The following is an 18,240-nucleotide window of genomic DNA, read 5'->3' as shown; positions in this document are numbered from 1 at the left end:
ATATATATACAATTTTTATAGCCGATTTATCCATTTTTCATTTATTTTAATTTTTTTTTAATTATTTTTTTTTTGTTTTATCGAAGCCTCCATTTTTTTGATAAACAAATTATAAAAGATATAATTTTTGTATACTCAAATAGGAAAATATACGTATTATTATACATTTTTCCTCTTGCTTTTCCTCATATTTTATTTTATGCTATTTCAAGCCTATTGTCAATCCTCTATTTCTACATTAAATTTTATACAAAAAAGGTGTAAAATAAAATGTAGCATATTATAAAAAATGTAATTTATAATATAATGAACTTTAACTTAACTAAAACACAATTTAAAAAAATAACAATTTTTCCTATTACTTTACTTCATCCATTATATATTTATTATATAGCCCCATGTCTATAAATATGTAGTTTGCTAATTCAATATCTTCGTCCGAAAGTGTCTTAATTTTATCTGTATTTAGCTATTTAGCAAAAAATCGAAAAAAAAAAAATAATATGTTTGTACTGTCACAGACTATGCAAGTAGCACTAAACAAGCACACACATGTTTATTTATTTATATGTAGATAAATAGATAGATCAAATGAGCTTACCATAGAAACAGAATTAGAGAGAAGTGAGGCATAATTGTAAGCTTTTAAAATTCTAATTGCATCGAGCAATAACAAAATATCTTTTACATAAATTTTATCCATTATTATTTTATGATCTACTTCATCAAAAAATATATCATATTCAATAGAGTTATCCACATTAGTTTTGTTAAAACCATTTATATTTCTTATATTTGTGAGTTTTTCTACATGATTTTTTAAATAATATTTATAAGATAAATCTATATAATCACTTAAGTTGATAAAAATAAAATCAGACAATTTTTTGTAGCTTTCTGTGTCAAGTTTATTACTTCCAATATAATGAAGAAAGTAAACATATGAACTAAAACTATTTTTTTTATATTTAAAAATTAAAAAATTATTAAAACACATTAAATTTACAATGTTTACTATAAAATCGCTTTTATTTATATCAATTTGATCAAATATAAAAAGAATTTCCGATAATATATTTAAATCCCATAAATAGTTACAAAATTGTTGCCTTTTTTCGCTATCTTGAATTTCTTCATGTTGTTCACTTTTTATATAATTCAAAAATGTTTTTTCATCACTTTTTATAATTTTAAAAAATTTCATAATTTCAAAATTCATTTTTTCTAAAAGGCTTAAGCATATAGTTTTCATATAATTACTAGAAATGCCAAAAATTTTAATAGAAGTTTGAATAATAATATGAGGTAAATAAACTAAACTTTTCGAATCGTTAATAATAAGAGATAATATTTTTTGTTTAATTTCGGATGAAAGCTTTATATCAAAACTTGAAAAAAGGAGCAGATACATACGCATTTGTTCGATATTTAATTTATATTCTAAATTTGTTATTTCGTTAAATATGGATAAAATAGCTGATCTAGAACTAACTGGTTTAGATAATTTATTTTCTAAACAATTTATTTTATATTCACACATTTCAGTCATGTCCTTATATTTATTTTCGATTTTAAAATTACATAATTTATTATATTTCTTATCAATATATACCTCAGGATAGTTATCATTTATATTACTTGCGGAAATCCCAATAAAATTATTTTCAGAAGCATTCAAATTATTTTTATTTCTATTATCATTATTATTATTCCTATTTTTATAAAAAATAAGCTGGTTTTGAGAAAAACCAATTAATACAAACAACAAATTGCTCATATAAAATTCTTTTTTCAATATTTTAATTAATTTAGAACATTGTAATAAAAAATAACAAGATATATTTATATTTGTAAAATATTTATATATAATTAATGTGTATGATGACATAAGAAACGATCGAGGTTTTTGAAAATTTATTTTATTTTTTATTAAAACATTAACTAAATTAAAAAATAATATATGATCACTATTTGTTAGTATTTTTTTATTAATTAAATAGTAAAAGTGAAAAATATTACCAATTGATTTTTCTGAAATATCATCTAAATTGATTTTTGTTAATCTATCAATTATTTTATTCTCTATATCATTTATTAAGTCTATATTTTTTTTTCCATGTTGAAATGTTAAAATTTGTATTTCTATTTTATTTCTTAAAATTTTTTTCCATTCATTTTCTTTCTCTATTGTATTTATATCCTTATTTTGAAATATATTTTTTCCAATTTCACTCACAAATTTTTGCTTAAATTCTTTTACTAATTTAAAAATGTAGTTCCTACTTGTTATCATATAATATCGATAATATCCTAAACATTGTAATATTATAGAGCATGATAAATGTGAAAGGTTATTTATATTTTTTAAAAATATATTTATATAATCATAAAATAATATATTATATAAATTTAGCTTGGATAAACACACAAAATGTAAGGTAGCTATTTTTAAATCTCCACAATAAGTACACATATATAAACTTTTTAATAACTTTTTAATAATATATTGCATTTCATTTTTTTTATAACTTAATTTTATAAATATATTTAACAATTTTATCGTATTCTTATAATTATATTTTTTATCTTTTTCAATTTTATTTATATATTGTTTTCCTAATATTGTTAATATTGAAAAATCAATTTGTTCACTCCTACTATATAAATAAATAAGTGAACAAATATCAGTATATGATAAATATTCGATTAAAGATATTATTCTATTTTTATAATTGTAAAAAAAATAATTATTAGGAATATATCCAATTAATGAATAGTACTCTGGCATTTTTTTTCCCATTAATATATTTTTGTCTTTTATTTTTTTTCTATTATCAATATATTGTATATAATTTTCTGTGGACTCATTTTCTACAATTTCCTTTTCAATTGGTTTATCCATAGCATTCATTATATTTTCATAAAAATACAAATAGTTAGAATTATAATTTTCTTCATATTCATTTATTTCTGATAAACAATTTATTAATTCGTTATATTCTTCATTATCATATTTGTATGGATTCAAAATTTGGGATAATTTTTTATCTTTATTTTTAAAAAACAAATTTTTTTTTTCCTTTCTTATATAATCACTATTATAATTTTTATTTATATTCATATCATTAATAATATTATTTAATGTATCATCACATTTTATCTTGTTTATCTCCAATTCTACACATGAATTATTACTACTTTTTTTATTGACATTTTTATCTTTGATATTTTTATTAGCTGCTATATATTCATCAGTATAATTATCATTTTCTATTCCGTTTTGATCGAAAATTCCAGAGTATTCAATCTTATTATTTCTCAAAGCATCATCTTTTAATAACACTCTTTTATAATTATATAAAAAATCATTTTTATTAAATGTTATAGCATGTTTTAATAAACAAATTAATTCCTCTTTATTTCGAATATATAGATCGTCTACTAAAAACATCGGCATATCTATTATTTTATCATTTTCTAGATGCAACTTATATATCAACTTTTTATTTATCCTATTTACAGATTTTAACATTTTACTATAGTGTCATATTTACACATTTAAAAGGATAAATACATGTACACATACATATATATATATATATAGAGAGAGTGGTGGATGTATACTTTTGATGTCTAATATACATGCATATATAATTATGTATCTGTATACATATACATTCCTCCTTTTTTTGTTAACATATTTTTAAGTGATAAAAGTGTATTTTTGTTAAAAGTGCATATACTGCCAAATTATTCCATTTTAAAATATATATATTTTTTTTTTAAAACACTATATATATTATATGAAATATTATATATATATATATATATTTAGGGTTTATATACATATATAAAAGTGGGATAAAGAAAAAAATACATAATTATTTTTATCACTCACATTCGTACTTATCAATGTATGTTGTTATAATTTTATAAATTTTTCACTATTTTTCTAAAAAAAAAATATTTACATTTATATTTATTTTGCTTATTTGTAGAATAGAAAATATGTTTCCTTTTCCTATGTATTATAATATTACATATATATATATGCGCTAGTGTGATATTATAAGTTTTTTTTCTCGGGCAATTTAAAAACAAATATTACGTAATAACTATTATTACACTTTTGGCTGTTTACTCAAATATAATTAAAAAAAATTCGTTAAATATTTTAAATATAAGAAATTAAAATTCCTTTTCCTATTTTGCCAAATTGCATATATATGTATATATATACATAATTATGGAGAATTGCGATGAATTAATTGCATACTTAACATATTTTTTGTAGCATTAGTAGCTATTGCATTGTTGCAATTTATTTAGCTACTTACCCATATATATAATATTTATTATATATTTTTGTTTAGACTTTTTCTTTAATACAAAATAATTTACAGTTTATTTTTTTTTGTGAAACAATGTAGTGTACTTATTTATTGTTTTTGTTTTTTTTTATCCCTCTCTATTTCATTTTTCAGTTTTAAGGAACAAAAAATTATGTTTTTTTTTTTCATTTTTTTTTAACTCCTTATCTTTAAGAAATGAATAACCATTACTATTGCTTGTTATGTTTTGTAATTATATGTTTTAACTCTCTTGTGTGCAACATTATAATTTGCAAAACCATTTACAATAGGAATAGTAGTAAAGAAAGTAAATCAGTATTATTAAAAATGAGGAAAAATAATCCCTTAAAATTGAAAACAATGCAGAAAACGAATAATACAAACAAACATAATGTAAAGAATAGTAACTTATATTATTTAGGAACAAATATGTTCATTACATCAGCATATAAGCCGATTAAACTACATCATAATATATATAAAAATCGCAGTGATCACGATAAAAAAGTTAAAAAAAATATAAAATGGAAATATAAAATACTAAAAGCAACTGATAAACAAGTAAATAATTTAAAAGAAATAAAAAATATCGACAACACTATATTAGGTAGCAATTTTCATGATAAAGAAGATGAAATTATAGATCAAATTCCAGAAAAGTTTTTAAATGTTTTTAAATGGGCTTTAGAATTTAAATTAAAAAATTTTAATTGTAAATTTTCGAGAATAACTAAATTAGCAAAAAAAAATAATGAACAATTAAAACCGCTAAGTAATTATGCAATAGGTCACAAAGAAAATTTATTAGCGATGTTACAAAATGATAAAAATTTCTTTGTAAACATAGTTAAAAGATTAAAATCAAAAGACTATTTTAATTTTGATATCTATTCTATTTTTAAATTTATTAATATAGACATAAGGTTTTTATTCACCCCAGATTGCCATGATCAATCCGCTCTTTTTTTTCTAATTTTGGGAAATATTGATAAATCTATTAATTATTTTATCGATAATAGGCACACAGTTAATTTTGATAAAATGCCCAAGGATTACAATTACGCTACTCAAGAAAATGGAAAATCAAATATGACAATAATGGAAAAAAAAAAATTACTTAGGATGCAAAAAAAATTAATTAAAGAAGAAAAGAAAAGGCTGTATAATCAGCGTCTATCGCTCTCTGAACAAAACCCTAACCCCAGCGAAGAAAACATAACAAAAGATGGAGTAACAAAAGATGAAGTAACAAAAGATGGAGTAACAAAAGATGAAGTAACAAAAGATGAAGTAACAAAAGATGGAGTAACAAAAGATGAAGTAACAAAAGATGGGGTAACAAAAGATGAAGTAACAAAAGATGGGGTAACAAAAGATGAAGTAACAAAAGATGGGGTAGAAAAAGATGGGGTAACAAAAGATGGGGTAACAAAAGATGGGGTAGAAAAATATGAAGTAACAAACGATGGGGTAGAAAATGTCAACATAGCAAAGACATCGAGCATAGATGATAAATTATCATTCTTTCTTAAGTACTACAAAGAATTGGAATATTTTTTTACAAATCATTTTAAAAGTGGGGATGAGATAAAGGAATTTTTTGAAAAGTGCAATAAAAAGGAAAATAAAATAATAAAAGAGGAAATAAATTTTCATTCAAATGGAGAAAAAATTATAAATAAAAAAGAAATAATAAAAAATGGTTTAAATCTAGAAATGATAAAAAAAGTTATTAAAACATCCCCTAGATTATCATTAATAAATAAAAGGACTTTAACTAAAAGAATAGAACATTACAGAAATGAAATGAATTATAATTATAATGAACTTATGGATATATTATATAATCTACCTCAATTTTATTCTTTTGGAAATTTAAAAAAAAAATATAAAGAGTTATTATATTTACATCAATCAATAAAAGAAGACGACTTAAAAAAACTTATAAAAATATATCCTAGAATATTTACATATAACATTTATAGAACTATAAGGCCGAAATTATTATATCTAATTAGACATTTAAATAAATCTTTTACAGATTCTATTTCTTTTCCTCAATATTATAGTTACAGCTTTCGATTAAGAATAATACCAAGGCATGTTGCATATATGAATTTGTATTATGTAGATTATATTAAATATTATAAAGAATTATTAAGAAAATATAACTATGCAGATTTTAACAATAATTTTAATAGTTTAGTTTATAATTCTAATATACCTCCAATTAATTTAAAAAAATTGTTACAAACATCTAATAAGGAATTTATTGAATATTACAAAATACCTTATTATCAATTTATCAGATCTACACAACTAGCCAAGCATATACAAAATCCATTTATTATTTATTAACATTATTTTAACCTATTTTCCACTTTAAGGAAGTAGTATTACCCTATATGGTACTTTGAATTTATAATTGTATATTCACTTTTTTTTGAGAAACAACTTTTTATGTCTATTTGATCGATCCTTAAATATTTTTCTATAAATAACGAAACTCATTTCATTTTATTTTTTTGTATTGAAAAATTATTATTAAATAATAAATTATGAACAATTAATTGTTTTTATGATATAAAAATATTGAACATTTTTTATAAAAAAATTATAATAGTGTAGATATGTTTCAATACCAGATATGGAAAAATATAAATAAGAACCATGTAAAACGAAAGAAAAAAATTAAATACCATTTATAAATAATATAAAATACTATTGTTGTTTATACACATAGTATATTAATTTATATTTTTATAATTAGGGGAAAATATATCATGAAAAACAACTAGTATATTCACATGCAAACATATAGTAATATATTCGGCAAGCTTTATTTTAATTTTTATAAATTTTTATTCTATTTTTCTGCGTTTTTTTCCTCGTTTTTTCATCGATTTTTCCTCTATTTCTCAGTTTTTATAATTTTATGATGTCATATCAATTGTTGGATATATTGGAGAAGGTAATGAATTAATAATTTTAGTAATATCATCTGGTTTGTATTTATAAAATGTTTGATCTGATTTTTTAATTGAAGCTATTTCAACATTTGATGATGATAATTTATCTTCCATTACTTGTCTTAATACAGTAAGTGCTAGAATTTCTGCTTCTTCAAAACTCATATTTTTATTATAATTTTCTTGTAGTAATAATTCTGCACCTTCTTGTGCTGACCCTATAGATGCAGCTAAGAATCGAGTATTCGTTCCAGATGGTTCTGTATACCATAAGCATGGACCATTTTTATCTACACCTCCTATTAATAAAGCAACACCAAAAGGTCTGCTCATAATTTTTTTTCTTTTAGAATCAGATAAATTTGAAAAATCTAACGCTAATTCAGAAATTAATTCTACACAAGATTTTATATTTATGTTTTCATTATATATAAACTTATAATGATTGCATTCTACTCTCGCATGATCAATTAATGTTCTTGCATCTGCCATTAACCCACTCATTGCACATCCTATATGGTCATCAATTGGTAACAATTTTTCTACAGAATCTTTTTCTATTAAAGGAGAGGCGATTCTTCTTTCAGATGCTAAGATTACTCCATCATTTACGCATATGCCTATAGCTGTACTTCCCAACTGAGCAAGTTAAATAAAAGAAAATGAGAAAAAAATGAGAAAAAAAATGAGAAAAAAATGAAAAAACAATATATTATTCTATACTTTTAAAGCATTATCTATATAAAACAATGTGTATATTTAGAAAACATCTTAGAACAATACATAAATCCATATATAATATATAATATATAATATATCATACCTTTATAGCTCCTAATGCATATTCTACCTGAAAGAGTCTGCCCTCTGGAGAGAAGGTGTTTACCCCTCTGTCATATTCACTTCTATAATATTAAAAAAAATACAAAATAAAAAATACAAAAATGTGTTTACAAAATTTACTATGAAAAATTCGGATATCACCACATAACTATGTGTATATCAGTGGTGAACAAAATTTAAAAATAAAACTTTTTTTTTCTTTAATATTTATGCTTTTATTATTATTACCTTGTTGAAAACATTTTAGGTTTTATAAAGCCGTGGAAAGGTGTTGAGTTTAGAAAAAAATATAAAAATTAATTTAATATAGTTTGATAATACGTAAAATATATTTACATATATTTCTTGGATTATTTACAATATGCATTATATTATGTATAATGTTATTTATTCTTAGGATTATTTCATTTTTCTTAACACATGAAATATATCCTATTTCGTGGATTTACCATAAGAATGATCTTATAAAAAATTAAAAAAATGAAGAAACAAAAAGGCTACAAAATATAATATATAATTTATGTATATATATGCATATGCATATAAAATTTATATACGTAGCATCGAATGCATATGTTTTTTATTTTTAAATATATTACGTCATATACAATACAGAAATGCATATATAACGTTTTATTTTGAACTGAGTGGAATGAATGAAATAAAATACAATAATAGGTACCTTAATTGTTAGAGTATATTCAAAAAAAAAAATTTAATTAAAAAAAAATAAATAGTAAAAAAATAGCAAAAAAATGTGAAATAAAATAAAAAAAATATGATATTAGTAAAATACTACAGGGTGTAAAGAATGCAACAATTCCATCTTCAATACTTTTAAAATGTTTACATTATTTTTAATCATTTTGTAGATAAAAAAGTGGAATATAAGCTCATACAAAAAAATATATATATATATATATATATATATATTGAAATAACAAAAATCGCACACTCTAATAATATAGCTACAAACGAAATTCTATATAAATAATTCTGAACCGTACATACAATTTTTGCCTAAATATTATTTTCAACACACGTTATAAAATTTTTTTGTACTATTTTTTTAGAAAATTTGTATAGAACAATATATTAATTTTGGTTAGAAAAATAACATTATTTATTTGTAAAAAAATTCATATTTTCACTCCTTATTTACATTTATTTCTTTATTATCCATTTTCAACATTTATTATATGTACATGCACTTGTGTATATTATGGGGTTAAGAAATATGAAAAAAAAAATATGTAATAATTGTGTTGATGGAGATTGTTCGAGCTTTAGAACTATATAGTGGGATAGGAGGTTTTCACTATAGTGTTTTGCAAACCCTAATAAATTATATTCATTCTTCATATTCAGATATAAGAAACACAAGCAATGGTATTATATCAAATAGCAGTGGAGCCATCTTTCCTCTGGATATCTCAAAAAAAATAAAAAATGTTGTTCGCTTTATTTCAATAGATCTAAACCCCATTGCAAATGAAACATATTACCATAATTTTAAAGAAAATACAATTTATTTAACCAACAAAAAAGACATAAATAAATTTTTTAAAAATGTATATAACTCTTTAAACAATCAGACTTCTTCAAATATACTAAAATCAGAAACAAAAAAATATAAAGAAAAAAAAAACAGTCAAAATAAAAACACTAATCATAGTAATAACCATATCGAAAACAATATTAAAAATAACGATAACTGTAACAATAAATTTGGAGATTCTAATTTTATATCTGATTTGAACGATAAGGATTATATTCTCCAAACTGATATAAATAACTTAACTCCTGAATTTTTTGATCATTTTAAGTTTTACATTTTATTAATATCAAATCCTTGTCAACCATATACAAGGTTAAACAAAAATTTTAAAGAAATAAATTTAAATCAATTATATAATGAAAATAATTATATAAATAAAGAATTTCCAAAGGAAAACCCCAATGATGGGTTCCTTTTTAATCAAAATGAATTTCTTAATAATGATTCGGAGGAAAATTCACAAAAATGCCCTTATGATAATTTAAATGAATGTCATCATTTTAATAACAAACCAATCAATAAACACAATGACAATATAAGTAACATCCATGATTACAATAGTATTTGGAATAATGAAAAGGACCAATTTGAAAGGTGCAATATTAATAAACAATCCGATATAAAAACAGAAAAAAATAGTGAAGGCGAAGAAATCGATCAAAATTATATTCTAAATAATTTGAAGATTGATGATAAAATAAACCCTTTCGATATTGAAAAAGACAAGAGAGTATATAGTTTTTTTCATGTATGTAATTTGCTAAAAAATATGAATGTTAATAATTTACCTAAATATATATTTATTGAAAATGTTAAAAATTTTGAATCGTCATTTTCTTTTTTATATTTTATAAATTCTATTAAAAACAATTATAATTTTCAAACATATCTTCTATCTCCGTTGCAATTTGGAATACCAAATGAGCGCCTTCGTTTTTATTGTATATGCAAAAGAAAAAGTAACGACAATGATAATAGCGATTTCGAAAGTAAAAAAAATGAACAAAATAGCTTCCTATCATATACAAATTCACTAAAACCTCGGAATTTTTTATCATTAAAAAAAAAAAACGAAAATACCTTTCCCAGGTTTTACACACCAACTTTAGCTACTTTTCTTGATCATAATAAAAAATATTTTGTAGCATCCCCAAAATTAAATAAGGTAAATATTTTGAATGAAAAATTGCAAGAATTTGAAGTTACTAAGAGCATACTTCAAAAACAATCAGCTTATTGTTTTGATATTATTGATGTAAATAAAAACGAAAATATTTGTTGTTTTGAAGCAAATAATTATTATAATGAAAAAAATAACTATATAAATAATTCTTGTAATAAAAATAACAATTTAAAGGTGGTAAATAATTTCAAGCAATTACATGCTACCTGTTTTACATCCAATTACGCACGATTCATAAACGGTTCGGGCTCGATCTTATATTTCAATAATAAAGATGAGCAAAATAATAGCGAGCAAAATACACCAACACCCTTACAGAATTATTATGACCAGTTAAGAAAAATTGACATTCCAACTAGCCAAAATACCAACCTTGCTGTTCATAATAAAAATAATTATGATATCAAAGAAAATGAAATAAAAAAATATGAAAATCATGTTAGGTATTTTACACCAACAGAAATATGTAGATTGATGGGTTATAAAATGCATACAAATAAATTAATTGATTTTAATCAAATTGATAAAAATATTTATGGGAACATATACTGGAATATTGATCATATTAATCATGTGTGTGCATATACAGACAATATCCATTATTGTGATATAATGGGTACTAATACATGCATATTAAATTCAAATAACAATATTGCCCCTATAAATAATAGGAGGGATAGTAAACAAAATTATATTCAAAATAATTCATGTTTGTGTCATGAATTTCAATTTCATGAATTTTTAACAAATAAGCAAAAGTATAAATTAATAGGAAATTCTGTCAATGTCACCGTTATATCCCTAATTTTTCAAACCTACAATGTTTTTAAAGACATTTTGAATATTTAAACAAATTATTAAACTACAATAAATAACTAATTTATAAACATATTACATGCAATCGTTTTTTTTCATAAGTATAGCACCTACTTGTGTGGTTCATTTTATTATGCACAATAAAAATTGTTTAAATGACATAGATATTTAATTTTGTTCTTACGCTTTTTTTTTACTTTTATTAATTTGTTTCTTTGTTGTATTTCAACGTTAATTTAGTTTGACAAAATTTTATATATTTGCATATAAAAATAAGCTTTAAAACACAGTTAAGAAAATTGTTTAAAACAACTTTTAACACAATATCCAAGCAAAAATGCGTGAAAATTTTAATTTCCACTATGTTATGTGTATGTATGCATATTTAATTTGTATAAAAAAATAATAATATTGTTAATGCTATAATTTTTGATACACCATTTTTTTCAAATATTATATTTTTCTTTATAAGCGTTAAACATATCACATTTTTATTTTAATTTGGCACATATATTTACATTAAATGTTTCTTTTTTTTTTGAGAATTTTATAAGTAACATCTTTAATCGAGTAAAACAGTATATAAAAAATTTTATTTCGGTAAAATTATTGCTATACATGTGTGAATATATATTGCATTATGAACATTTTTTTTTCGTTTTTTTTTTTATTTATTATACTAATCCCTGCAATATAAATATTCACATTATTATTTTGTATGTGGCATATTTTTATGATGTCATTTTTTATATTTGTTTATTTTAAAAGTATTTAAGTTTTTAATGGAAAATAAGCTATAATTTTGATTCATAACTAGTACTTTATTTTTTTTGGTATATTTCCTCTTTTTTAAATATAAAAACCAATTTACATGCTAGTATTTAACATATTTCATTGTATTTTATAATCAAAATTTTTATGATCTATGCAAATATATGCATATAATTTATCCTTTTCTTATTAAATCATCAAGCAACTTGATGAAAGTCTTTAAAATTGCAAAAACTCTGAACACTCAGAGTAATAACATATTTAGCAAATTAAATAAATACAGTGAAACAGCATGCTTTAAAAATAAGTATGCATCCGTTGTAAATAGTAATGAAAATGCTTTCAAAAAAAACGTGTGTTATAATAATCATAAATTTAGTAGTAGAGCAGATAAAAATGAAGTAACTGAAACGGCAGATAATGAAATAAAAACGATGATATCTAAACCTTCAGAAAATTTAAAAAATAGTACACAGAATGACAATTCGGATAAACTAAATAAAATTAATACCATCCATAATGACCTCAAAAATAATGACGATTTCGAGTTTAGTAATAAAAAAATTGAATTAATTGCCAATTTTATGAGTAAAGAAAAAGAAAAAAAAATGAATCGTTTCTATTTAGATAGCCAAGCAACAACAATGATAGATCCAAGGGTTTTAGATAAAATGATGCCTTATATGACATACATATATGGTAATGCTCATTCTCGAAATCATTTTTTTGGTTGGGAATCAGAACAAGCAGTAGAAGATTCAAGAGCTAATATTATAAAACTTTTAAATGGAAATAATAATAAAGAAATAATTTTTACATCTGGAGCTACTGAAAGTAATAACTTAGCTTTAATAGGAACATGCACTTATTATAATAAATTAAATAATCAAAAGAATCATATAATAACATCACAAATTGAGCATAAATGTATATTACAAACATGTAGATATTTACAAACAAAAGGTTTTGAAGTAACTTATTTAAAACCAGATACAAATGGTTTGGTCAAATTAAAAGATTTCAAAAATAGTATAAAAGAAAATACTATATTGGCATCTTTTATATATGTAAACAATGAAATAGGTGTTATACAAGATATTGAAAATATTGGAAAAATTTGTAAAGAAAAAAATATTATATTTCATACTGATGCATCGCAAGCCGCTGGGAAAATAAAAATAGATGTGCAAAAAATGAATATAGATTTGTTATCTTTATCGAGTCATAAGCTATATGGACCTAAAGGTGTCGGTGCATTATATATTAAAAGAAAAAAACCAAATATAAGATTAAATGCGATAATTCATGGAGGTGGACAAGAAAGAGGATTACGATCTGGAACATTACCAACACATCTAATTGTTGGATTAGGCGAAGCAGCAAATATATGTTTGTCAGAAATGGATAGAGACAATCAAAAAATGCATTTCTTTTTTAATTATGTAAAAAATTATATATCAAAGGAATTAGATTATATTATATTTAATGGATGTCAAATAAATAGATATTTTGGAAATATGAATATATCCTTTTTATTTGTTGAAGGAGAGAGTTTATTAATGTCACTAAATGATATAGCACTAAGTTCGGGTTCAGCATGCACATCTAGTACATTAGAACCCAGTTATGTTCTAAGGTCTATTGGAATCACAGAAGAAATTGCTCACACATCTATACGAATTGGTTTTAACCGATTTACTACATTTTTTGAAGTACAACAGTTATGCAACAATTTAGTCAAATCTGTTAAAAGATTAAGAAGCATTTCACCTCTGTATGAAGCAGAATTAGAAAAAAACACATCTGGAAATTACCCCAAATTTATATGGACCTGAAAATAGTTTATGAAAGAATATTATTCATCAATAATTCCCAAAAAGAGTATCAAACTGAGCCATAGAATAGGTAATTCTTTTCCTTTTTTATTTTTTTTTTCCTATTTTTCGTTTAACCCTATTCTTGGAAAAGAGAAAAATCAACCATACTAATTTTATACAAGTGGAAATTTTTTTTTGTTTTTTTCATATTTATTTTGTTCGGTTTGAGTTAATTTTTTTATGTTCCTATTTGGAAACTTTGATATTTATAACATTTTTAAAAATTATGAAAATTGTGAAAAAAAATATATATATATACATTTCAATGCTCTCCAATATAGGGCGTAAGCATCTCTGTTCAATTTTGTTTTATTTAAAGTAAAACTATTTTTTCAAAAAATATAATATACTTTTGAGAAGTTCATATATTTTGTTATACTACACAAACTGATTTAAGATGTGTGATATTATTTATTCTGATTATTTTACATATAAAATTATATCTTTCCTATTTTATATTGGGGTTATTTGTAAGCCGCATTTACCAATTTTATACAATTTTGTTTTCTGAACCATTTTTTTATAGGTTTTTTTTTCCTTTCAAATAATATTATATATATAGTTTTATATATTTCATAAAATACGTATCTTAATTTATATGGATATACTATAATTGTTCAGGTATAGTCAAACAAAAGTCTGAGAAAAAAAAAATATATATTATATATATACATATATATGAATATACCTGTTTTACAATCTTAATTTTAGCACATTTTTTAACAAATTTTGTAATTATTTTTAATATAATTTACACTTTAATTTTTTTTTCGCATTTATTTGAATTTATATAATTATTTTAATGTTATAAATTTTTTTATTTTTATACTTATAAATTTCATTGCAAAATTTGCGCTTGGATATAGGCACATCCATATGCGCCATTTCCTTAGTTTTCAATTTTTTTTTTTAATATGTTTTTTATGTGATTTATCATTATTAGCATTATTATTATTATTATTTCAATTCGTAGCAACGAATTATTCAACATCAAAAGGGAGCTTATCATTTCATTCTTTATTTCCCTTTCTATTTAAATTCCAAGTCATTGTAAATTTCCATCTTAATACTCATAAATAGCAATTCAATATATATGTATGTGTGCATATCTTTCTTGAATGTAGATTATGTTTTTGACAAGTTTGTTTTGTAGTGTTTATTTGTAATTATAATAACTAGTTAACTATTTGATTAAAAAAATGAAATATTGGATTTTTGTTTTGTTAATAATGTTATCAATAAATATAAGGAAATACAAAAATTATAATTTAAATATTAAATTAAAGCCTTTTACAAACAAAATATATATGTCTAGCCGAGTACAACTTAAATCGACAAAATTGCAACATAGAAAAAGACCAAGAAAAAGAAAAAAATCAGAAATATATAGAACTCCTGTTTTATATAATCCCAATCAAAAAGATTATTTTAATTTGCAAAGTGAATATATATGTTTGCCTGATATCGAAATATTAAATTTATTATCAAAAAATAGATTACATGCATTAGTAAATGCCATTAAAAATAAAGATAATGACCAAATTAATAATATTCTTTACAAAGATGTAAATAATATATATATAGATTCAAGATACATTTATTATTATCCAAGTTTTATTAATAATGAAAAGAATGAAAATAATTTAAATGAGTTTAATAATTATAATAAACAAAATAAAATAAACTACCAAAAGAATTCAATAGAAGTAAATGATATTTCAAATAATGAAGACAACCAAAATCATCAACTATGGAATCATGAAAAAAATTATATTTTAAAAAATAACAATTTTAACAAAAATTATATTGTAGATATAAAAAAAGGAAATGAAAATGAAACGGATAATAATAATGAAGATAATACAAAATTTGTGGATATAAATAATATTTATTTTTATTTTAAAAAAGTTAACATTACAAATATAAATAAAGATAACATAAATGATGATATATATAAAGAATTAAAAGAATTAAAGAAAATATCGATGGAAAAAGGAGATCCAATTGGATATAACATATATAAATATTTTCTAAATATTATAACTAATGTAGATAGATTCAAATATATTGATGATTTTTTTTTAGTCGATTATATAAATAATGTATGGGAAAATAAAAATATTCATAAATATTTTTATTTTTTAAATTCTTTATATGATAGAATGAAAAAAATATCATATAAATTATTTAATCTTAATTATAAAATTGATCAAATTGATCATATTGAAGAAAAAAATAAAATGATATATTTTGAAAGGCACGAATTATTTAACAAAATTATAAAAAAAACGAAATTTATACCAAATTACATATTAAAACATAATTATATTTATTCTAATAATATTTTTAATTTATATCAATATGATATTAAATCAAATTCCTTTGTTAACAAATTTGACTCAACTTATACCCCAGTTCTATTAACCGATTTTTTTGATCCAGAAAAAAAAAAAAATTTAAATATATATTACAATTTAAACACCTTTGATTCATTTAAAACTTATGCACATACATATCCAAGAAACAATCAGCTCAAGAAAGTTATGCAAATCACTTATGGGAAAGACGAAAACCAAAATGAAAAAGGCGAAAACCAAAATGAAAAAGACGAAAACCAAAATGGAAAAGACGAAAATCAAAATGGAAAAGACGAAAACCAAAATGGAAAAGACGAAAACAATAATATGATTAATGTAAAAAATATGAACAATTCGAATGAAGATAAACAAAATAACGGACTTAATAATCATAGTAGTTGGATAGATCGAATAAAAAGGGATAAAAAAATAAAATACGAAATTTTAGAAAAAATATCAGAAAAAATGCATAGTGAATTTCTTGAAATGAAAGTAATTGATAACCAAAATAAAATAGATTTAAATAAAATTGATGATATAAAAAATGATAAAAATAGTTTATTATATAAAAAAGTATATGCTATGAGAGATTATTTTTATAATTTAATTTATGATAATTATAAACCGAATTTAGATATATATGAGTTAGAAACATTTATAGATGCTGAATATAGAACATATTCTTATAAAAAAGATTTAGATATACTTTTCAAACATTGGGTATTGAATGAAAATAAACAATTGCCAACTATTCAATTTGCTAAAAAGGATGTTCAATTAGCAAAGACAAGACTTATGTCAAAAAGAAAACGAAAAATTATAGAGTTTGATCAACTTGTTTATGAACGGCATTGTAAACTTCAAAAGGAACACCATAATGATGAATCCCATCAAGTTGATAATAATCAAATTTATAAAAAAGTCAGAAATGAAAAAGAAAAGGGAAAACAGAATGACAATTGCCAAGATAAGGTTATTAAAAAATCAATTAATTGCTTAATTAAATGGAATGTTAGAAGCGAAAATGATTCAAACAAAAGAAACAAACCAAATGACGATTATAATGACAACGATTATGACAATGATTGTGACAATGATTATGACAACGATTATGACGATGAAAATGAAAATGAAGATACTGATCTCATAGATTTTGATAAATATGATATACAAAATGAGGAAATAAAATCATATGGATTTTGTGATGAAGAATTAGAAGAATATGACAATGATTCCACAACTCCATTTTATAATATGAAATTTGCTAAATTGGTAATTTATGACGATAATTATAATAAAACAACTTTTGTCGAAACGTTGATGAAATATATACAAACATGTGATTATCAACGAGCCAGCGATATTTATAATTCTTTAAAAGTAAAAGGTAAAATTGCTACGTTATATTTTAAAAATTATGAAAGGGCCGAAAATATTGCTTTTCTTTTACGGCAATCCCCAGAAAAAATTATAGTTGATGTGGAACTTTTATAAAAAAAAATGTAAATAATTAT

At 21.7% G+C, this 18,240-nt stretch overlaps 6 protein-coding genes across 6 annotated transcripts; 4 read left to right on the top strand and 2 right to left on the bottom strand.

Moving 5' to 3' along the window:
• Positions 1–202: 202 nt before the first annotated feature.
• PBANKA_0211700 (conserved Plasmodium protein, unknown function) lies at positions 203–3,532 on the bottom strand (the record flags this gene model as incomplete). Its single annotated transcript, XM_034565341.1, has 3 exons — positions 203–233; positions 363–469; positions 602–3,532. 3 exons carry the CDS (start codon positions 3,530–3,532, stop codon positions 203–205), a joined length of 3,069 nt encoding a protein of 1,022 aa, XP_034419843.1.
• Positions 3,533–4,547: 1,015 nt separating this feature from the next.
• Positions 4,548–6,710, top strand: PBANKA_0211600 (mTERF domain-containing protein, putative; the record flags this gene model as incomplete). The annotated part of the gene is made up of 1 exon (XM_034565330.1): positions 4,548–6,710. The coding sequence occupies one exon, from the start codon at positions 4,548–4,550 to the stop codon at positions 6,708–6,710; it is 2,163 nt and encodes a 720-aa protein (XP_034419842.1).
• Positions 6,711–7,285: 575 nt separating this feature from the next.
• On the bottom strand, positions 7,286–8,406 carry PBANKA_0211500 (proteasome subunit alpha type-5, putative; the record flags this gene model as incomplete). The annotated part of the gene is made up of 3 exons (XM_034565319.1): positions 7,286–7,960; positions 8,145–8,226; positions 8,393–8,406. The coding sequence occupies 3 exons, from the start codon at positions 8,404–8,406 to the stop codon at positions 7,286–7,288; spliced, it is 771 nt and encodes a 256-aa protein (XP_034419841.1).
• Positions 8,407–9,432: 1,026 nt separating this feature from the next.
• PBANKA_0211400 (DNA (cytosine-5)-methyltransferase, putative) lies at positions 9,433–11,754 on the top strand (the record flags this gene model as incomplete). The annotated part of the gene is made up of 1 exon (XM_034565308.1): positions 9,433–11,754. One exon carries the CDS (start codon positions 9,433–9,435, stop codon positions 11,752–11,754), a length of 2,322 nt encoding a protein of 773 aa, XP_034419840.1.
• A 947-nt stretch (positions 11,755–12,701) lies between these two features.
• On the top strand, positions 12,702–14,327 carry PBANKA_0211300 (cysteine desulfurase, putative; the record flags this gene model as incomplete). Its single annotated transcript, XM_034565297.1, has 1 exon — positions 12,702–14,327. The coding sequence occupies one exon, from the start codon at positions 12,702–12,704 to the stop codon at positions 14,325–14,327; it is 1,626 nt and encodes a 541-aa protein (XP_034419839.1).
• Positions 14,328–15,568: 1,241 nt separating this feature from the next.
• Positions 15,569–18,220, top strand: PBANKA_0211200 (conserved protein, unknown function; the record flags this gene model as incomplete). Its single annotated transcript, XM_034565286.1, has 1 exon — positions 15,569–18,220. The coding sequence occupies one exon, from the start codon at positions 15,569–15,571 to the stop codon at positions 18,218–18,220; it is 2,652 nt and encodes an 883-aa protein (XP_034419838.1).
• Positions 18,221–18,240: the final 20 nt, after the last annotated feature.

This window comes from Plasmodium berghei (assembly GCF_900002375.2).
Source record: "Plasmodium berghei ANKA genome assembly, chromosome: 2".
In the NCBI taxonomy this organism is placed as follows: Eukaryota; Apicomplexa; class Aconoidasida; order Haemosporida; family Plasmodiidae; genus Plasmodium; species Plasmodium berghei.
The sequence above is the reverse complement of the archived record's forward strand: the minus strand, read 5'-3'. Positions and strand labels throughout refer to the sequence as shown.